The sequence below is a fragment of the Gracilinanus agilis genome, chromosome 1 (genome assembly GCF_016433145.1).
Source record: "Gracilinanus agilis isolate LMUSP501 chromosome 1, AgileGrace, whole genome shotgun sequence".
In the NCBI taxonomy this organism is placed as follows: Eukaryota; Metazoa; Chordata; class Mammalia; order Didelphimorphia; family Didelphidae; genus Gracilinanus; species Gracilinanus agilis.
In genome coordinates this window covers 483,252,610-483,270,387 of record NC_058130.1, presented here as the reverse complement: position 1 = coordinate 483,270,387, position 17,778 = coordinate 483,252,610, and the positions used below count along the sequence as shown (strand labels likewise).

The 17,778-nt window shown below is 36.4% G+C and overlaps 1 protein-coding gene across 1 annotated transcript; it reads right to left on the bottom strand.

Annotated features, from left to right (window-relative positions):
- Positions 1-755: 755 nt before the first annotated feature.
- On the bottom strand, positions 756-7,351 carry LOC123238408 (fatty acid-binding protein, adipocyte). The gene is made up of 4 exons (XM_044665816.1): positions 7,209-7,351; positions 2,953-3,125; positions 1,495-1,596; positions 756-976 (listed from the first exon to the last, which is right to left on the bottom strand). The coding sequence occupies exons 1-4, from the start codon at positions 7,279-7,281 to the stop codon at positions 926-928; spliced, it is 399 nt and encodes a 132-aa protein (XP_044521751.1). The 5' UTR covers positions 7,282-7,351; the 3' UTR covers positions 756-925.
- Positions 7,352-17,778: the final 10,427 nt, after the last annotated feature.

Genomic DNA, 17,778 nt, shown 5'->3' with positions numbered 1-17,778 from the left:
GGATCATTGCATTGCTGCTAGTAGAGAAGTCCATTATGCTCGATTGTACCACAGTGTTATCAGTCTCTGTGTACAATGTTCTCCTGGCTCTGCTCCTTTCACTCTGCATAAATTCCTGGAGGTCAATCCAGTTCACATGGAATTCCTCCAGTTCTTTATGGAACTCAATTTTAGAGTTCCTTTCAGACATCCAGTGCCTCATGTCTCTATGTCCCTTTCTTAAATCAATAACTCCCAGGAAAGGTTTTTGTAAAAAATACCTTAGTGTGAATTCTCAATGAATCATTTCCTAACAAGGGAACTTTTTGTTTGTTTTCCTGCCCTCAAATAGAATGAAGAGCTTTTCCCCAAAAGAGGGACAAAAGGAGAGGAAGAAAAAAGCTTTGGGGATAGGAGTACAAGTAAAGGTAGAAAACCCTGAAAATACATTACATAGGAAGACACCCAGTTCATTTACACTGGGGTATATATGATTCAGTCACAAAGCAATACTGAAGCACCACAGTTTATCTGAGTTATCATGAACTCCAAATTAATGAAATATATTTCTATATAAAGATGACAGTGTAATTCTTTTGGAATTATTGGTCAGTGAAGGGATCACAAGCAAGCTATTTTAAAGTGATTATATATTATTGACCTCCCTCTTGCAAGTTCCCTTGTTAACTACAAATTTTCCAGGAGGAAGTTTATTTTAAAATACCAAGAGAAGTCATAATTCTTATGTAGTCTCACAGTGAACAAAATATCATGGATTTTAGTGTTAAAAATGTTTATTGAATGAATAAAACAGAAAGGAGTAAATAAATGCTTTGCAAATGGGATTTCTCCCAATTTAATCAGATAGAACCATAATGATTTTAATAACACACACATGACAAAAAGTGGTGGTTTGGCAGCTTTGGCCCATTGAGAAATCACTCCTTCATGATCTTTCATAGACTCTAGTGGAGGTAACACCTTTCATGATGCATTCCTAGGGAACAAAAAGAGGTGAGAGTTAAACATCAGAGAAGAAATAACAACGATGAAAGGATTTCTTTTCTTTTCTCTTTTTCAACTTAGCTAGGGGGTAGGAGCAATATATGTGCATTTCTTCTTTAGTAATATCAGATCTAATTAGATGATACCATAGAGTGCACAGCTGAGTTCAGAGTATGGTCAACTATGGACCCAAGAGTCCCCTTTTGCTTTCTCCAAAGTGCCCCAAGGCAGAGCTGGCAATTAGCTGCTCTATACACAGAAAATGGGATATGAGGTTATCTAGAATTACAGTTTTAGAGCTGGGCCTACACAGTCCATCCAGTCCAACCTCTTTACTTCATTGACAAGGAAACTGAAGCAACAAAAAATTAAGTGATTCATCAAAGTTCATTTAGGTAATGAATGGCAAAGGCAAACATCAGGCCTAGGCTTTCTCTCTCTCCCTCCATAGAGTTCCCTTCTGCAGCATCACAAGAACTTTGCTGAAGTCAATGATTGTAAATTACTCACCACCACAAGTTTACCATCCAGTAATTTTCTTTTTATTGTGGTTGTTTTTCCATCCCATTTCTGAACATGAACCAGTGCACCATCTTCTAAGGTTATGAGACTCTACGAGAAGAAAAATGCTTAGTGAGACTCTTTGTGTCCCCTGGGGAGATAGAAGAATCAGCCACCATACTTATTCTCACATGCCATTTCATTTTCAATGGGTCAATCATTTTTTTCTTATTGTTATAGTATATTGGATTTCTCAGGGGCTATAGAAAAATATATCTTAAGGGGAAATTATTAACCAAACAAGAGATCAAGGTAATTCACGAAAATATCAAACAATTTCTATTATGTGAAATTGAAAAGCTTTTGCATAAACAAAAGCAATGTGACTGGGAAAGGAAAGGAGGAAGTTCAATGGGAGAAAATGTTTGCAATAAATATCTCTGCTGATACACAGAGAACCAATACAACTGGGTACAACAGTGAGCTATTAATGAATGGAGATGATGTCAAAGGATATAAATGGTTCTCAAAAGAAGAATTATAAACTATTAACAACCATATAACAGATTGTTCCAAATCGTTAATAATAAGAGAAATACAAGTCAAAATAACTCTGAGATTTTACCCTCTCCCTGCACATTAGTGGGTGGAGGGGGAGGAAGATGACAAAGATAGAAATAGATGGCTTTGTAGGGATTATACAAAGGCAAGTACACTGATGCCCTAATGATAAAACAATGCATTATGTATTAAGGAAATAAAATTGGAATTAATACCAATAAAGTGATTAAAATGACTATAGCTTTTCACCTGAAAACTCTACTGCTCACCCCAAAGAGAGGAAAGATAGAATGGAAAGTTTCAAATGTGCCAAAATATTTATCATAGATTTGTTTTGTGATAGTAGTTGTGGTAAAGAACTGGAAATGAAGCAGATGTCCATTTCTTGGGGAAAGGTTAAATAAATTATAGTATATAACTAGCAGAATACTATAGTGCTGAAAGAAATAAACAGAACCATGGTAAGACATGAAATAGTACAAAAGAAATAAACAGAACCATGGTAAGACATGAAATAGTACGAAATGAAGAAGTAAGCAGAATCAGGAAAACAACATAGAGGGGCTAAAATAATGCAAATGGAAAGAACAAATAAAATCTCAACATTGTATAATTAAGACAAAACTTGGATGTACAGAAGAGATATGAGAACATAATTACCTTCTTTTCCTTGTGGACATAGGGAACACTGTGAAAAATAGATATTAATACTGGGTTGATGTGTTAGTTTTTTCAAAGTGCCCTTTTTCTCTTACTTTTGTTTTCTTTATTATAAAGGATGATTTTCAAGGTAGGAAAAAGGAAGGGAATAGTGAGAAATGAAGTTGATGCAAAACAAAGGATACATGAAAATTCTTTTTAAAAAAAGAAATGCCCATTAACATAGAGGGAATTTGAATTCCTCACCTTGACTTTTCTGTCATCAGCAGTGACTTCATCAAATTCCTGGCCCAGTTTGAAGGAAATCTCGGTATTTTTAAAAGTACTTTCTGTTCTAATGGTAATCACATCTCCTGAAATACTGATGATCATATTGGGTTTAGCCATGCTTGCCACTTTTCTGGTGGCAAAACCCACTCCTAAAATTCAGAAAAGAGAATGTTTCAAGTTTTATTTTTTTATTTTACTATGAGCAGACACATTTAGGACAACATCAAAAGAGTTTTCAACTAAGGATTTTATTCATAATCAGTAACCTGTCATTTTATTGGTTATGGTGGGTCAGCATTGTAAGTGATAGATAATGTGGTAAGAAAAACAAAACCCAATAAGAGAAAAAACTCTGTTGACATCATTAAACATCAAACTTATCCAGCAATCTCCTGATATCATGGGGACACATCAGGACAAATATCCAGGGCACAGCACATAGTAGGAGTTTCATAAATACTTATTGATTGATTCACTAATGCCTTATAACATCATAAATGAACCTTAGTGAAAGTGAAGCAAGACCAAATTTAGATTGTCTAACTTCTCACTAGGGGCCTGTTCTTGGTCAAGAGAGTCTTGACCCTTTTTGTTTTATAGCCCTCATTTAATACCTGGTAAGTTCTACATACCCCTTCTCACAATAATATTTTTAATGCATAATATAAAATGCAACCAAGGTTACAAAGGAAATCTATTAGACTGAAATGGAATTACCAAAATATTTTTTTTTAAAACAGACCATGAACCCTAAGTCAAGAAGTCCAGTGACATGGAGGAATCTAGCTATATTTGGTCATAAAAAAGAACCTCTATTCATTGTGAAGGAATTATGATTACAAGAATTGATCATTCACTACAGATTAACCCTTTCAAGTTAGTTTCTCTTGCTACCCAAGCCTTGTATTCATATACACTTTTTCTAAATTATCGTTTGACTTGTGTCATGGCTTAATTTACCCAAAAAGGTGTTGTTTTTTCCAACTTATCTCTTATGGTAAGGGGGACAGTCCTCCATCCATCCTCCACACTGACTCACTACAGTAGGCAGCACATCACTATGCCTTTGGGAGGAGTTAAATTAAGATAAAAAGTTTGACAGAAGAACTATAAAACCTCCATTACATTCAGATTCCTCATTCAAGCCTAGGATGTCCAGGATGGAGGTGAGAGGCTATGAAAAGGGGAAGAGGGAATGCACTGTTCTTGGAAAACCTCCTTTCCACAAAATGTTATACGTGGCTTCGATTCAAGTGATTTCAACAAACATTTGTTAAGCATCTGCTGGGGCAAGCTTCTTAAGAACTGGCCATTCTCCAACTAGACCCCAGTGATGCTACTGCCTCTACCACCTAACAATGATGATAGCTACCATCTCTGTAATATTTGCAGAAAACTTTGCACAGGCACAAATCCTATGAAAGATGACAAGGAGGCAAGGTGGTCTCATGAAAAGAGAGAACGCCAAGCTGGGAGAGCAGCCAGGAGCTTGTGGGTTTGCTAAGTATGTGGCCTTGAACATGTTTAAACTCTCTGGGTCTTAGTTTTCTCATCTATAAAATGAAAGAGTGGACCTAGATAATCTCTGTGTCTTCCAGCACTAAAGTTATGTGGTTTCACTCATATGTTGAAAGTGTTTTAAAGACCTAGGACTATAAATTTAATTTGCTTACTTCCTTAGAGATCACAAGAAGTATCAGAGATAGAAACAAGTGGAAAAACTTGGAAGGGTGGAGACATAGTGATGGTTTAGCATTACTTTTGCAACTAGTTCAGCTGAAACTAGTTTAGCTTCCTAAAGAAAAGGTAGGCAAATGGTGAACAAGACTTTGGCAAAATTTGGAAACATTTCTAAAATAAAATGAATGCAATATAATAGTAAGTAGATACTCTACTATATAATAAGGAAATCTGAGGTTTGACTTTTGATTTGCCACCTTGAGTGACCTGGAGTAAATTATACTCTCTCTTCTCCTAAAGCTGCTTCTCAAGATCTGATCCAAGTCCTTAAGCTTCCTGCTTAAGGACTGAAGTGAGGCAACTAGGTGTCACAGTGGATAGAGGGCTGGGCCTGAGTTCAGGAAGATCTAGCTTTCTGAGTTCAAATTTGGCCTCAAATGCTTACTAACCATGAGACCTTGGGCAAGTCACTTAACCTTCTTTGCCACAGTCACTCATCTGTAAAATGAACTTGAAAAGGAAATGGCAAACCACTCCAATATCTTTTTTTTTTAAGGAAAATCCTAAATAAAAGTTGGACCCAACTAAAATGACTTAATAATAACAACAAAGTATTAAAGAGATAACCTAGCCTAGTAGATGGGTGGCTTGCTTGAGAGTCAGGAAAGTCTCGGGCTTATACTATGCTTTTATGTGTAGCCTTGAGCAAAGCACTCAACCCCTGCATGCAAATCTCTGAGAAAATAAATTGCAAAGCAAGTGCCATTCTGCACTGACAGAGGAAGTTTCTTGGTTGGTATTTCCCATGCCAGCAAATCCACTCCCCCTAAAATAGATTTAATAATTTTAGTCAATTGTTATTTTTGACTAATGGTACTTTATTAATATGGGATTTGAATATTTAAATGTCCCTCACACAATCTATCTGAAAAGGAAAATTAGCATGTAAAGTCATGGTAGTTTATAAGAAATAATACAAGATTACATGACGATATATGTACAACCTCTGTCATATTGCCTGCCTTTAGGGAGGAAGTAAGGGTGGGAGGGAGAATGAGAATATGGACTGCAAAATGTCAGAAAACAAATACTAAGAAATTATACTGCCATATACTTCAGAAAAATAAAATTTACAAAAATGTTATAAATAAACTAAAAGGGCAAAGCTGTCAGAAAAAGGCAATACAAGATTAGATTATTCTTTTGCTTCTTATCTACAAGCAAGCATATAGTTGCTTCAGAAAATTAGAAAGGATGCTATATCTTCTCAAAAATTTAGAGCTTTTGAAAAGAAATAGATTTTTCAACTTTCAACTAAATAACAATCAATCAATAAACATTTACTCCAACCCCTACTATTTTCTTGGCACTTTACAAAAAGACATACTTGAATGTTGATTCCCACATAAAACACTACATAACTCCTCTCCCACCTACAATACACTACTTCCAGGAAAGTCTTTACTGAGCATATTCTGTAAAAAGAAGGAATTTCCTTTTGTGGTCCTTGTAAACTACAAAGGCTCATGGGGTAGTACTAACTGCCCTATTTCTTGGCACAAAATTATTGGTGAGGGGATGGTGCGCTCTCATTTATCTATTTTAACATTGCACATTCTCTCTCTCTCTCTCTCTCTCTCTCTCTCTCTCTCTCTCTCTCTCTTTCTCTTCCTCTCCCCCAACCATCTTCTATTTCTCTCTTTCTCTCTCTTTATCTTAGATCATGTTTGTATTTATTCATTGGCAGGGACCAAAATAAGTACAGTAAGAGTGTCTGAAGTCTTTCTCAATTGAATTCTTCACTGCTTTCATGGTATCACTTCAGATGGGTTTAGATACTTAGAGCTAGACTCTGACTTAGAATAGGAAGACTGACATCCACAAATCTCCTATAGTTCAAGTCAAAGAACATGGCTAATCTCTTCCAAAAAGGTAAATGTTAAAAATGGGGCATTATCTCCCCAAAGACAGCCATTATCAGAACAGGCTTATTGGCTAAACAATTAACATCCAAACCTATTGCCCAATCCTGTAGCTCTCTAAATAATCTTTGCCCTCTCATTAGTGACAAGAGAAAAGCCAAATCATTTTTATCTATGTCTTCATTCTAGAAAGGAAGCAAGAATAGAGTATGGCATAAATTAAGATGGGTAATTCAGTATATGCATTTCGAATAGAGACTGCTACACAACTTCACACTAGACTGCAAATATATTTCTTTGTTTCCAGAGGTGGGGAGGCAATAGGCAATGGGCCTGATAAACCGAAGAAATGAGGGATAGCAAATCAAGAAAATAGCAATTTCTATTAGCTATATATTAAAGAATAAAACTCTATTAGACCCTTTTACATGCAAGTTTATTTTTCTAAATGAAAACTTTCAAAACATTTAAAATATAGAAGTAAAGAGAAATCAATGCAAATCATATCCTCTAAAGAGTATTTAAATAGCTTGCCAGCCCTTCTGATACAAATTGTATTAGTCATGATCCTGGTTCCCCTAGAAAGAAAAAGTTTTTCTTTATCCAAGTATATGAAAAGTTCATCCTTACCCACTTCTTTCATGTAATCATCAAAATTCTCAGTGGAAATAAGCTTCCAACTTCCTACAAACCCATCACACATTTTGTAGGACTCCTGAGATCTTGATCTTAAGCAGGAAAAGGAAACTGTGGTCTTTAGGAAAGTGATATGACACTCTTCAAGCCCACATAACTTTCTTTTATAGATGTCTAGAACATGTGATACTTGGGAATGACCAATTGGAAATTATGCCTGGGCATTTCCTTCAGGACAAGCCTTCTCATTTTTTTCCCCTCTAAGTAATTGTGTGTGTGTGTGTGTGTGTGTGTGTGTGTGTGTGTGTGTTACAAATTCTTCAACTTTGGTTTCCTTTCTGGTATGTGGTCTTTGGCTGTACAGCCAAAAAAAAAAGTGTCTTAAATCATTAGAAAACATGCAGAAGACAGAATATTTTGAAGTCTTTGTTGAGGAAGAGTCAGGCCCCACTAATGAAATTTCCTTGTAATATTTCCATGAATGTATATTTAGATGAGTGTACAATAGGATCTACATTTTGATGTGAACTTTACCACAATTCCTTGCAGTTATTTTTTAAAGTATAATTATCAGTGTACTTCTATTGAATTTGAAGAACAATGGGAATGAACCTTGAAGTTTGTCCTAAAGCAGCTGCAAAAACTCTTTGGGACTGGATGCCATAGATTATTCTAGAAACAATTAAGCAAATATGAATTAAATTGCTTTTTAAATTATTTAATTCTAAGTATTATTCATGAGGGAAGAAGAATAACATGGTATTCTACTGTTTTCTATATAATAAAAATAATAGCTAGCATTTATGTAGCACCTACTATGTGTTAGGCACTGTGCTAAGTGCTTGTTAAATATTATGTTATTTTATCCTCACAAAAACCTTGGGGGGTAGGTGCCACTATTATTATGCCCATTTTACAAGAAAGGAAGTTAAGTTACTTGACCAGGGTCACACAGCTAGTAAGTGTCTGAGGCAGGATTTGAATTTGGGACTTCCTGACTCTAAGCCAAGTATTCTACTCACTAAGCCAATTACATGCCCTGCACCTAAGGTTTTGATTAAAATATTAGGCAATATTTCAACCTTCCTGACATAATGCCCCTTGAATGAGAAATGAAAAAGTCTTCAATGACTAGTAAATATTCCCAGACCCCCTTAAAAGTGTGCTCATATCCTAAACATGCTCTTCCCCATGGAGATAATTAAAATCATTCGATAAACCACTCATCAGACCCTGAACTGCTCAACTCATAATTTCCTCCTAAAAGATCACCCTTTAGTATATGGTCCCTGAAAGCTAAGAGTATATAAATGGATTAATGAAGCAAATAGCGTAATAGACTTGCAAATCCAGAAAACTTAGGTAAAAAATCCTGCTTCTGACAAGAGGAGCTTTGTAATCATGAATGAACAACTAAATTTCTCTAAGCCTCAGTTTCCTCACCTGTAAAAAAGGACTAATTTATTTGTTATACTGCTATTATGTGGGCTAAAATGAGATAATGTATGTAAAGTGTTTTGCAAACCTTCGAGTGTGTTATGTCAGTTATTATTATTAAAGACTCAACTTACAAAAAGGAAATTTTTAAGATGTTAAAATTAGACCCAGAAGGAACCTCAATGGCAATCTAGTCCATCTCCCTCATATTATCTTATTTTATTTTATTTTAAAACCTTTACCAGAATAGAAAAGGTTAGGAAATCAACACACTAGTAGCTAATGACTGTAGTTACTTAGTGTTTGCTATTAGGAGAAGAACTCAGTATTCAACAAAAACTGCAGGGAAAACTGGAAAACAATATGTCAAAAACTAGGTATAAACTAGCATCTCACACTCAACACCAAGATAAAGTCAAGATGTATACTTGATCTAGAGATAAAGGGGGATACCATAAACAAACTAGAGGAACACAGAAAAGTTTGCATATCAGACTTATGGATAAGTAAAGAATTTATAAATAAAAAGAAATAGAGAACATCATAAAAAATGAAGTGGATAATTTTGATTACATTAAATTAAAAATTTCTGTACAAACAAAACCAATGCAACCAAGATTAGAAGGGAAAGAACAAATTGAGGAAGTCTTTAAAGCAAGTGTCTCTGACAAAGGTCTTATATCAAATATGTAGAGAATTGAATCAAATTTCTAAAAATACAGAGCATTCCCCAGTTAACAAATGGTTAAAGGATATGAACAAGCAATCCTCAGCTGAAGAAATTAAAACTGTCTATTATAGCATGAGGAAATGCTCCAAATCACTATTGATTAGAGAAATGCAAAATAAAACAACTCTGAGATACCAATTTATTTCTATCAGAGTAGCTAATATGACCAAGAAAGAAAATGAAATATATTGGAGGGGATGTGGGAAAATAGGGACACTAATCCATTGCCGGAGGTACTGTGAACTGATATAAACTATTCTGAAGAGCAATATGGAGCCACACCAAAAGGGCCATAAAGCCATTCATACTCAGCAATATCACTAGTGGGTCTATATAACAAATAGATCAGAGATGGGGGGAAATTTTCTTGTATAAAAGTATTTTTAGCAATGCTTTTTGTGTTGCCAAAGAATTGGAATCTAACGGAGTATCCATCAATTGGAGAATGGCTGAACATGCTGTAGTATAGACTGTAATGGAAAATGATTGCTCATTAAAAAATGAGCAGGATGAGTTCAGGAAAACCTGGAATGAGTTATATGAACTGATGAAAAGTAAAGTGACCAGAACCAAGAGAACAGTGTATACGGTAATAGAAATATTGTAGGATGAACAACTGTAAAGGGCTAAAATGATTATCAGCAAAATGATGTTCCAAGATGAGACCCCTAAGGGACTCATGATTTTTTTTTAAATAGTATCCATAGACGAAGAGGGAACTATTGGCATCTGATTGCAGATCAAAACATGCCATCTTGAGTTTTTTAAATTGTATATACAACATAGGGAATATGGAAATATATATTGCATGAAAGCACTGGAATAATTTACATCAGACTATTTACCAACTCAGGAAGATGGAAGGAAGAAAGGCAGAGAATCTGTAAAATGTCAGAAAACCATTGTCAAATTGTATCTACATGCAATGGAAAAAAATCTAATTTTAAAAAATAATATTACAAATAAAGCTCTTCCCAGGCTAGGCAACCAGGGTTAAGTGACTTGCCCAGGGTCATGCAGCTAAGAAGTGTCTGAGGTCAGATTTGAACTAGACTCTAGGACTGGCACTTTATCCACTGTGCTACTTAGCATCCCCCCTCCCCAATTTAGAAAGGAGGAAACAAAGGCCCAGGTTGGGTGAGTGACTTGCTTCAGATCATAGAGGTCTTAATCAAGCAGGTATTTGAATGCAGGTTTTCTGTCTGCGATCAGTGATTTTTTCACTGTACCACATTGCCTCTTGTTGGAGGGCTAACCCATGGCTTATTAGCTCACATTCTTAGTACCATCAAGACTACGATTCCTGCTTCAATCACTTTCTCACCAATTGGTTTTTAACTATTTCATGGCCAACTGTTTAAGAGATTTTGGCCATTCTGCAAATGTGTTCAGTATGCAAGAGGAAAGAATCTGACAGAGCAGAGCACAACAAGCAACTTTGGCACCCTGGCCATGTAACAAGAAGAGCTTTAGAGAAAGGAGCATCAGTTTTGCCTTCAAATCGACTTTATTATTCATGATGTGCAGATGATCCTAATGAAGAAAAATTCAGCTGAGCTGTAAGAATTGGTTTCTTTAGTCACTCCTGCTGCAGAAGGGATTGCATCTTGTAAATGTTTTTACCCTTTAAATTTTGGTTCCATGAAGCAAAGCAAAGCCCCCATTTCCCCTGCCATAGTTATGGCTCTTACTCAGAACAAATCTACTGCTAATAGGGAAAAAGTTAGTCAAGCAACACTTTATTGGGTAAATAGCATTTTCTTTGTTTTTAAAAGACTTCAGTGCCTATTTATGATTGAAAAAACAGCTTGATCAAGATTCTCTACAAAGATCAGTGGCATTCTTATTGAATTCATATAAGTAGGAATCTTTTAAGTCTATAATAAAAATGGGTCAATTTATGGTTAAGAATAAAATGACTGTTCTGCTGTGATAGATTTTTAAGAAGACTAACACCTGTGTGAAACCATCACATACGTTTGTCAATCATTATTGTTGTTCAGTGGTGTCCAATTCTTCATGACCCTGTGGACCATAGTACACCAACACTGCCCATGAAGTTTTCTTCGCAAAGATACGGGAATGGTTTGCTATTTCCTTCTCCAGTGGACTAAGGCAAACATAACCAGTAAGTATCTATGGCTGAATTTGTACTCAGGTATTCCTGACTTCAGGGCCAGAGCTCTATCTACTAAGCCATCTAGCCACCTCTTAGCAATCATTGCCAACCTAAATAAAGTTCATTTCATTTCCTAAGTAGACCTGCATTCTTGCAGAAAACTATATATATTTCTAATAAATAATATGAAGACAAAAACAATCTGAAGAGATTTCAGCAAAATGATGTGGAGTAAAAAATGAATCAAATCGACAACTATAAGAAATAACAGCAACAAAATCTGAAGAAAAATATATTGGAAGGGATAGAAGCAAAATGATGTTTGCTTATTTCATTAGGGTCACCATGTTCACTTTTGTTAACAAACTACAAATTGTTTGCTAGTAGTTTTATGTGCAATTTTGTTTATTTAAATTACAGTATAAACTAAGTATTTCAGTAGGTGTTTTTTGGGTTTGGTTTCATTTTTTTAAGCCAGATGTGCAATTTCATGGGTATAGAAAGCTTCTGATAAAGAATTCTCTAGACCAGTGATGAGCAAACTTTTTAAAGAGGGGGCCAAAGGAAAGGAAATACTCATCTGTTAGTCTGTTTCTAAGGCAACTCTTTCGAAGTTTCATTGTATTGTATCCTGCTCATTGTATTCGTCAGATTAGGAATAATGTCATCAGCTGGATAGAACATTTCAGGGGGCCATAGTTTGCCCATCACTGCTCTAGACCAAAGTAAGTAAAATACTGTCTTCTTTATAAAGTTATTCCTGGTCACCATAATCATCTATCAGTGCCTTATCTGTCAAAATTGCCTTATTTTATTTTGTATATATTCCTGTTATGCCTCCTTCCCCACACTAACCCCCACTCCCAGCCCCATTGGATTTCTCCCTATTAGCACTCACCAGTTTTGAGGATAGGTGCCTAGAAGGTGTCTGCTACCCCAGTATCTCTGGGTGTCTCTGTGGGGCTATTCTCCTAGTAACTGAGTCTCACAAATGCACTTCCATCAACAATCAGCCAGTAGACTTAATTGGATCTTTTCAGTGTCTTTCGCCCAAAAGGCATAACAAAAACTCCCTCTCCTTATAATTAAGGCTTTTATATATTAATCTACATTATGCTGTAGCACCCGGAATTTTAAGCAATAAATAAATGAGGTCACTTCATGTACAATATAATTATTAACAGAGGCATATGGTCTATTAATAAAGGACAGGTCAGTAGTATGACTCCATTCCCAACTCCATCCAGGTGATGAGCAAGGGCTTGACCATCCTTTGTCCCCAGAGCCGACTTCCTTTGAACTGACCTGAAAGTATCTGCTGTAGACCTCCCCTGACAGTCCCAGGTGGAGGCTATTTTAATGAGGAGGTGGGCTTAGAGACCTCAGCTCCTCTCCCATGACTTCATCTTGGGGAGGGAAGGGCTGCTCTTCACACAGGTAGATCCCTATAGTTTCACTAACTTCATTAGGGAAGATGGCTAGCCTGCTTCTGTCTGGTGCTTAAGAAAATGGAAGACTAGCTATTTTATGAAATCCAGCTTCCTCTAGTAACCTTTGGCTAAAAAAGCCTAAACTATCCCAATCAGGTTTTTGCTGGCTAAGTTTCCTTTCTCAGAGACCAGGGCACCCAAATCTTGATGAGGGTAATAAGAAGGATAAAAACGGGGAAGGCCTTACTCTGGCAGGGTTTCATTTATTAATTAATAAATTTTAACAAATTTAATAATTAATAAACAGAAGTAAAGGTAAGTGTCTCGTGGGTCCAGAAGTAGTTACCTTACCCAAATGGACACTTGAAGAACTGCCTAACCTTCAGAAGCTGGAGTCTGAGGAGATAGAAGGATTTACATAGAAATTTCACTAATAAATAATACAATCCTGATTTAATTATCCTTAGTGATCCAATGGGAACAGTGGGTTCAAGCTTATTGTATAGGGGTAGCAAGGCACATATGTAGGGAACAAGTGTGTCAGAGGATGACTTCTGGTCCTATTGGATCCGAAGCCCTTGATTTCTTTAAATCTTCACAAAATTCAGAGGTGGGGTTCTGTGCTAGACAGGTTGGTCTGTTCTGTTACTCCAAGACACCCAGCTTCTCTGGGCTGCTCCGATTTGCTCCTTTCCGGATTCTGCAGCCAGCCCTCCCCTGTACTGTGAGGCATCCCCTCCTTCAGGTAAGCACTTCTCCAAGTCCGTCTTCCCTGGCGTGTTTCTCCACTCCTGACGCAGAAGCTTCTCCTGCCATCTGTGATGCTCACTAAGGATACTGATCCCACTACCTCGCAGGCCTTCCAGGGCCTTTAGACATCCAGTATAAGGAATGCCCTTTTTAAAAAGCATTTTATCTTTTCATATTAGAAATCCAAGTTGACATAACAACTTTTAATATACTTATCTTAAAGTGTTTATATGCATTTGACGAATTGTCTTTCCACTTAAGTGGCCTCAGAGTTCTTTCTATTCAGCCTTTCTCTCTAAGAGGAGAACATGGTGTTGAACTGCATTCACCCAGGAAACTGGCCTTCAGTAAAAAAGACCTGGCCACTATCTCATCTTTTATCCTCAGGAAAGTAATAATGACTCCTATCCACATAATACCTTAAGGTTTATGCAGAGCTTAAAAAAAAATCCTATAAGGAAGAATTCCTGCAGAAATCAGGAAAGAGCCACCCTAAGTTTCTGAAGGCCAGCACTCTTGTTTGTGTCCCACACTAGACTGCAAATTATGTGGGGTTAAGACCTCTGTCTTATATTTTATATATTATATATGATAGTATAATTATATTACATATTATAATATAATTATTATTATATATTATATATGATAGTATAATCACATTACATATTATAATATCATAAGTATTATTATATATTATAATTATATATTATATTATAATATTATAAGTATTATATCTTATTTAATTTTATATACTATTCTATTGCATATTATTACATTACATTGTTATGTTATATTATATTATATTTATCATAGTCTATACTACTTGTATCTATTTTGTATCTACTCCATCATTTAACACATTGCCCTGAACATTATTACAAGCACATAATTAATGGTTATTGAATGTGAACCCCAATAAATGGGTGATGATTGAAGAGTACATGGACCTGGCCGCAGCGTCTGTAGACCATCCACATGTCCGTTGTCCCTACCCTGGCTTGGACAGATGACTCATTAGTGTACTTTGCTCTACTTCTTGTAGCTCCAGAGGAATGTCTCACTCTGACCTTTGTGTATGTTTATTTCTTTTGGAGGAAATGAAGGTACTTTTCTGACAGTTTTTTCAGTGGAAAAAAGGAAGTATGCCCAATTGCTGGATAATGAGATTCTGAGATCCAGCTGCCATATATCTAATGAGGAAAGTAAGGCTATTTAGAGAGAAATCACCGAAGAGAAGGGAGTGTTCCCAGAGAATGTATGTAGAAGGTCAACAAAAATACTCCCAGAACTGATCGTTGCCATTTTACCTCATATTCAGTTTTCAGACATATTAAAATATGATGCAAATCCTAAGTCAAAATGGAAATGATAGCATTTGTAGATTTATTTAATGTTCTAATCATAAATTAGTAAGAAGAATTAAAGGAGTCTTTTACATTTAATGTTCTAGGGATAGGAGAAGAAGGAAAGCAAATGATATTTTGTGAGAATTGTGTGTATATTTATAGTATTATTTGAATAAGAGAATGAGTAAAAATATTTATTAAGCATTTATTATGTACTAAGCACTTGAGCAAAGTGCTGGTGATACAGATATAAAAGCTATACAGTCCTTGCCCTCAAGGACTGATTCTAAGTACATAGTATCGATTCTAAGATGGAAGATAAGGGTTTAAAAAAAAATGACTCTGGAGCAAGGAGATGAGACTTCCAGAGTTGAAAAGGTTAAGTTCCTCAGGAGGGTTCAGCCTCCATGTTAATGACAAGTCCAGGGGTCCAAAAGTGAAGCAGCAGTTGGGGCAAATAGGAAGAAAATGGCCCAGTGGACTTCCAAATTGTGAACACAATGATTCCTACCAGCCAATATTTAAATAGTTTTCACTAAGGTAAAGCATCTAAGTCAGTAAACTAAACAAGAGACCTTAAACTGAGAGACAATGAATTCAAAGTCCAGTAGAGTAGGAAAGAGGACCTGGGCCCTGACTCTGCTGCTGACTCACCTTATATTCTTGGGGAAAATCATTTAATAGTAATATTTCCTATTGGTATAATGATTCAAAATTTATAAATGACCTTTTTTCCCCAAAACAATCCCTTAAGAAAATTAGAACAATGAGTGTTGCCCATAATTTATGGATCTGACAACTGAGGTCCTGACAAATGACTCCTTCCTACTCTGTGACCCTAAGGAAGTCAAACAGAAACAGCCTCAGTTTCCTCATAAAACAAGAAGATTGGACTTGAGAACCTCTAAGTTCTATTTCACTTCTGTGACTTTTCATCTCTGCCTGGGCCTGGGCCTGACTTTCTTGACTTCAAAAACCCTGCCTTCTCTACTTCTGACGCAGGTTGCAACATCTTAAGATGCTTCAGGCCTCCTAGTCCTGAAACAGTCTATCACTCCTATGTCCTGCTCATCCAGGAATATTCCACAAGGCCCACTCTGCTTCTCACCAATCATTTTGTGGAAAGACCCAAGTCAGCCTGCCTTCATTCTCCTCATGGTCCAGTCTGGCATTCTGGACTTCAAACTGAGCACCCTCTTCCCCCACCTCTCTTAGGCTTCTTTTTATGTGTTATCTTCCCCTATTAGAATATAAGGTCTTTCAGGGCAGGAGCTCTTTCTTTTTTCTTGTATTTTGGACTTCCAATTGGGCACCTTTCTTCCCAAAGAAGATTGCTAAAGATTATCAGGAGAAGAAGGAAGGAAGGTGCCCAGAGCTAAGCATTGAACCTGGCAGATTTTAATTGTTTAATAAATTTCTTTCTTCCTTTCTTCTTTCCTATCTCCTTCCCTTCTTCCTCCAATAAATTATTTACCCTCTAATAAGGAAACTGAAATCAGTTCCAGTATGGAAATGATAGCTGGGAGAAGGAAAAAATCATTTTGAAGGTGGTAGGACCCTAGAATATACTTTTCATCCTTAAGGTCATAGGATCATATATGTAAAGTTAAAAGAAAACTTGGAAGCCATTGAGTCTAACCCTAAACCTCCTCCCTCCCAGTAATTCCAAAGATGAAGAACCTGGGTCCAAGAGGTGGCCTATTGAGTAGGCACGGAGTAAGTAGTAGAGCTGTTGGCCCCTTTTCAACATTACCTTTTCATTCTCAATCCACTATATATGTAGCATATGTGCATTATAACCCACAGTAGACTGTAAGATTTTAAGTTACTTGAGGGCAAGAGACCATGTTGATTTTTATCCTTTTATCCCCAAGACAACAAAACCTTGTAGAACATTTAATGTGGAATGGCACCAAGTTGATTTAGAAAGTATTATGAGATACTTAGGGAGAAGAGCACATTAGCTAGAGGGATTGAGATAATGTCTGAGCATGGAACTGTGACTTCCTTGCTCTGAAGAATTCAATGAGAGGGATGGGTAAAAGAAACTTCCTTTGCTAATGAAAGGTGACATTTCTAATGTATCTAATTGTCTAACAGTTGTCTAGAGAAGTGATGCCAAATTCCAATTGAAAAGGTGACTTAGAAAACAACATATTAACCTTATGTTCAATTGTATTTTTATTTATTTTGTATTTCCCAAGTACATTTTTTAACATTTATTAATATTCATTGTTAACATGGTTACATGCTTCATGTCCCTACTTTCCCCTTCACCCCCCGCTCTCCTCCCACCCATGGCCTATGCATATTTCCACTGTTTGTAACATGTGTCCTTGTTCAAGACCTATTTCCAAATTGTTGATAGTTGCATTGGTGTGGTAGTTTCGAGTCCACATCCCCAATCATGTCCTTCTCAGCCCATGCATTCAAGCATTTGTTTTTCTTATATGTTTCCTCTCCTGCAGTTCTTCCTCTGAATGTGGGTAGTGTTCTTTACCATAAATCCCTCAGAGCTGTCTTGTGTCATTCCTTTCTGCTGGTACAGAGGTCCATTACATTCAATTTTACCAGTATATCAGTCTCTGTGTACAGTGTTCTTCTGGCTCTGCTCCTTTCACTCTGCATCAGTTCCTGGAGGTCTTTCCAGTTCACCTGGAACTCCTCCAGTTTATTATTCCTTTTAGGACAATAGTGTTCCATCACCAGTATATACCACAGTTTGTTCAGCCATTCCCCAATTGAAGGACAT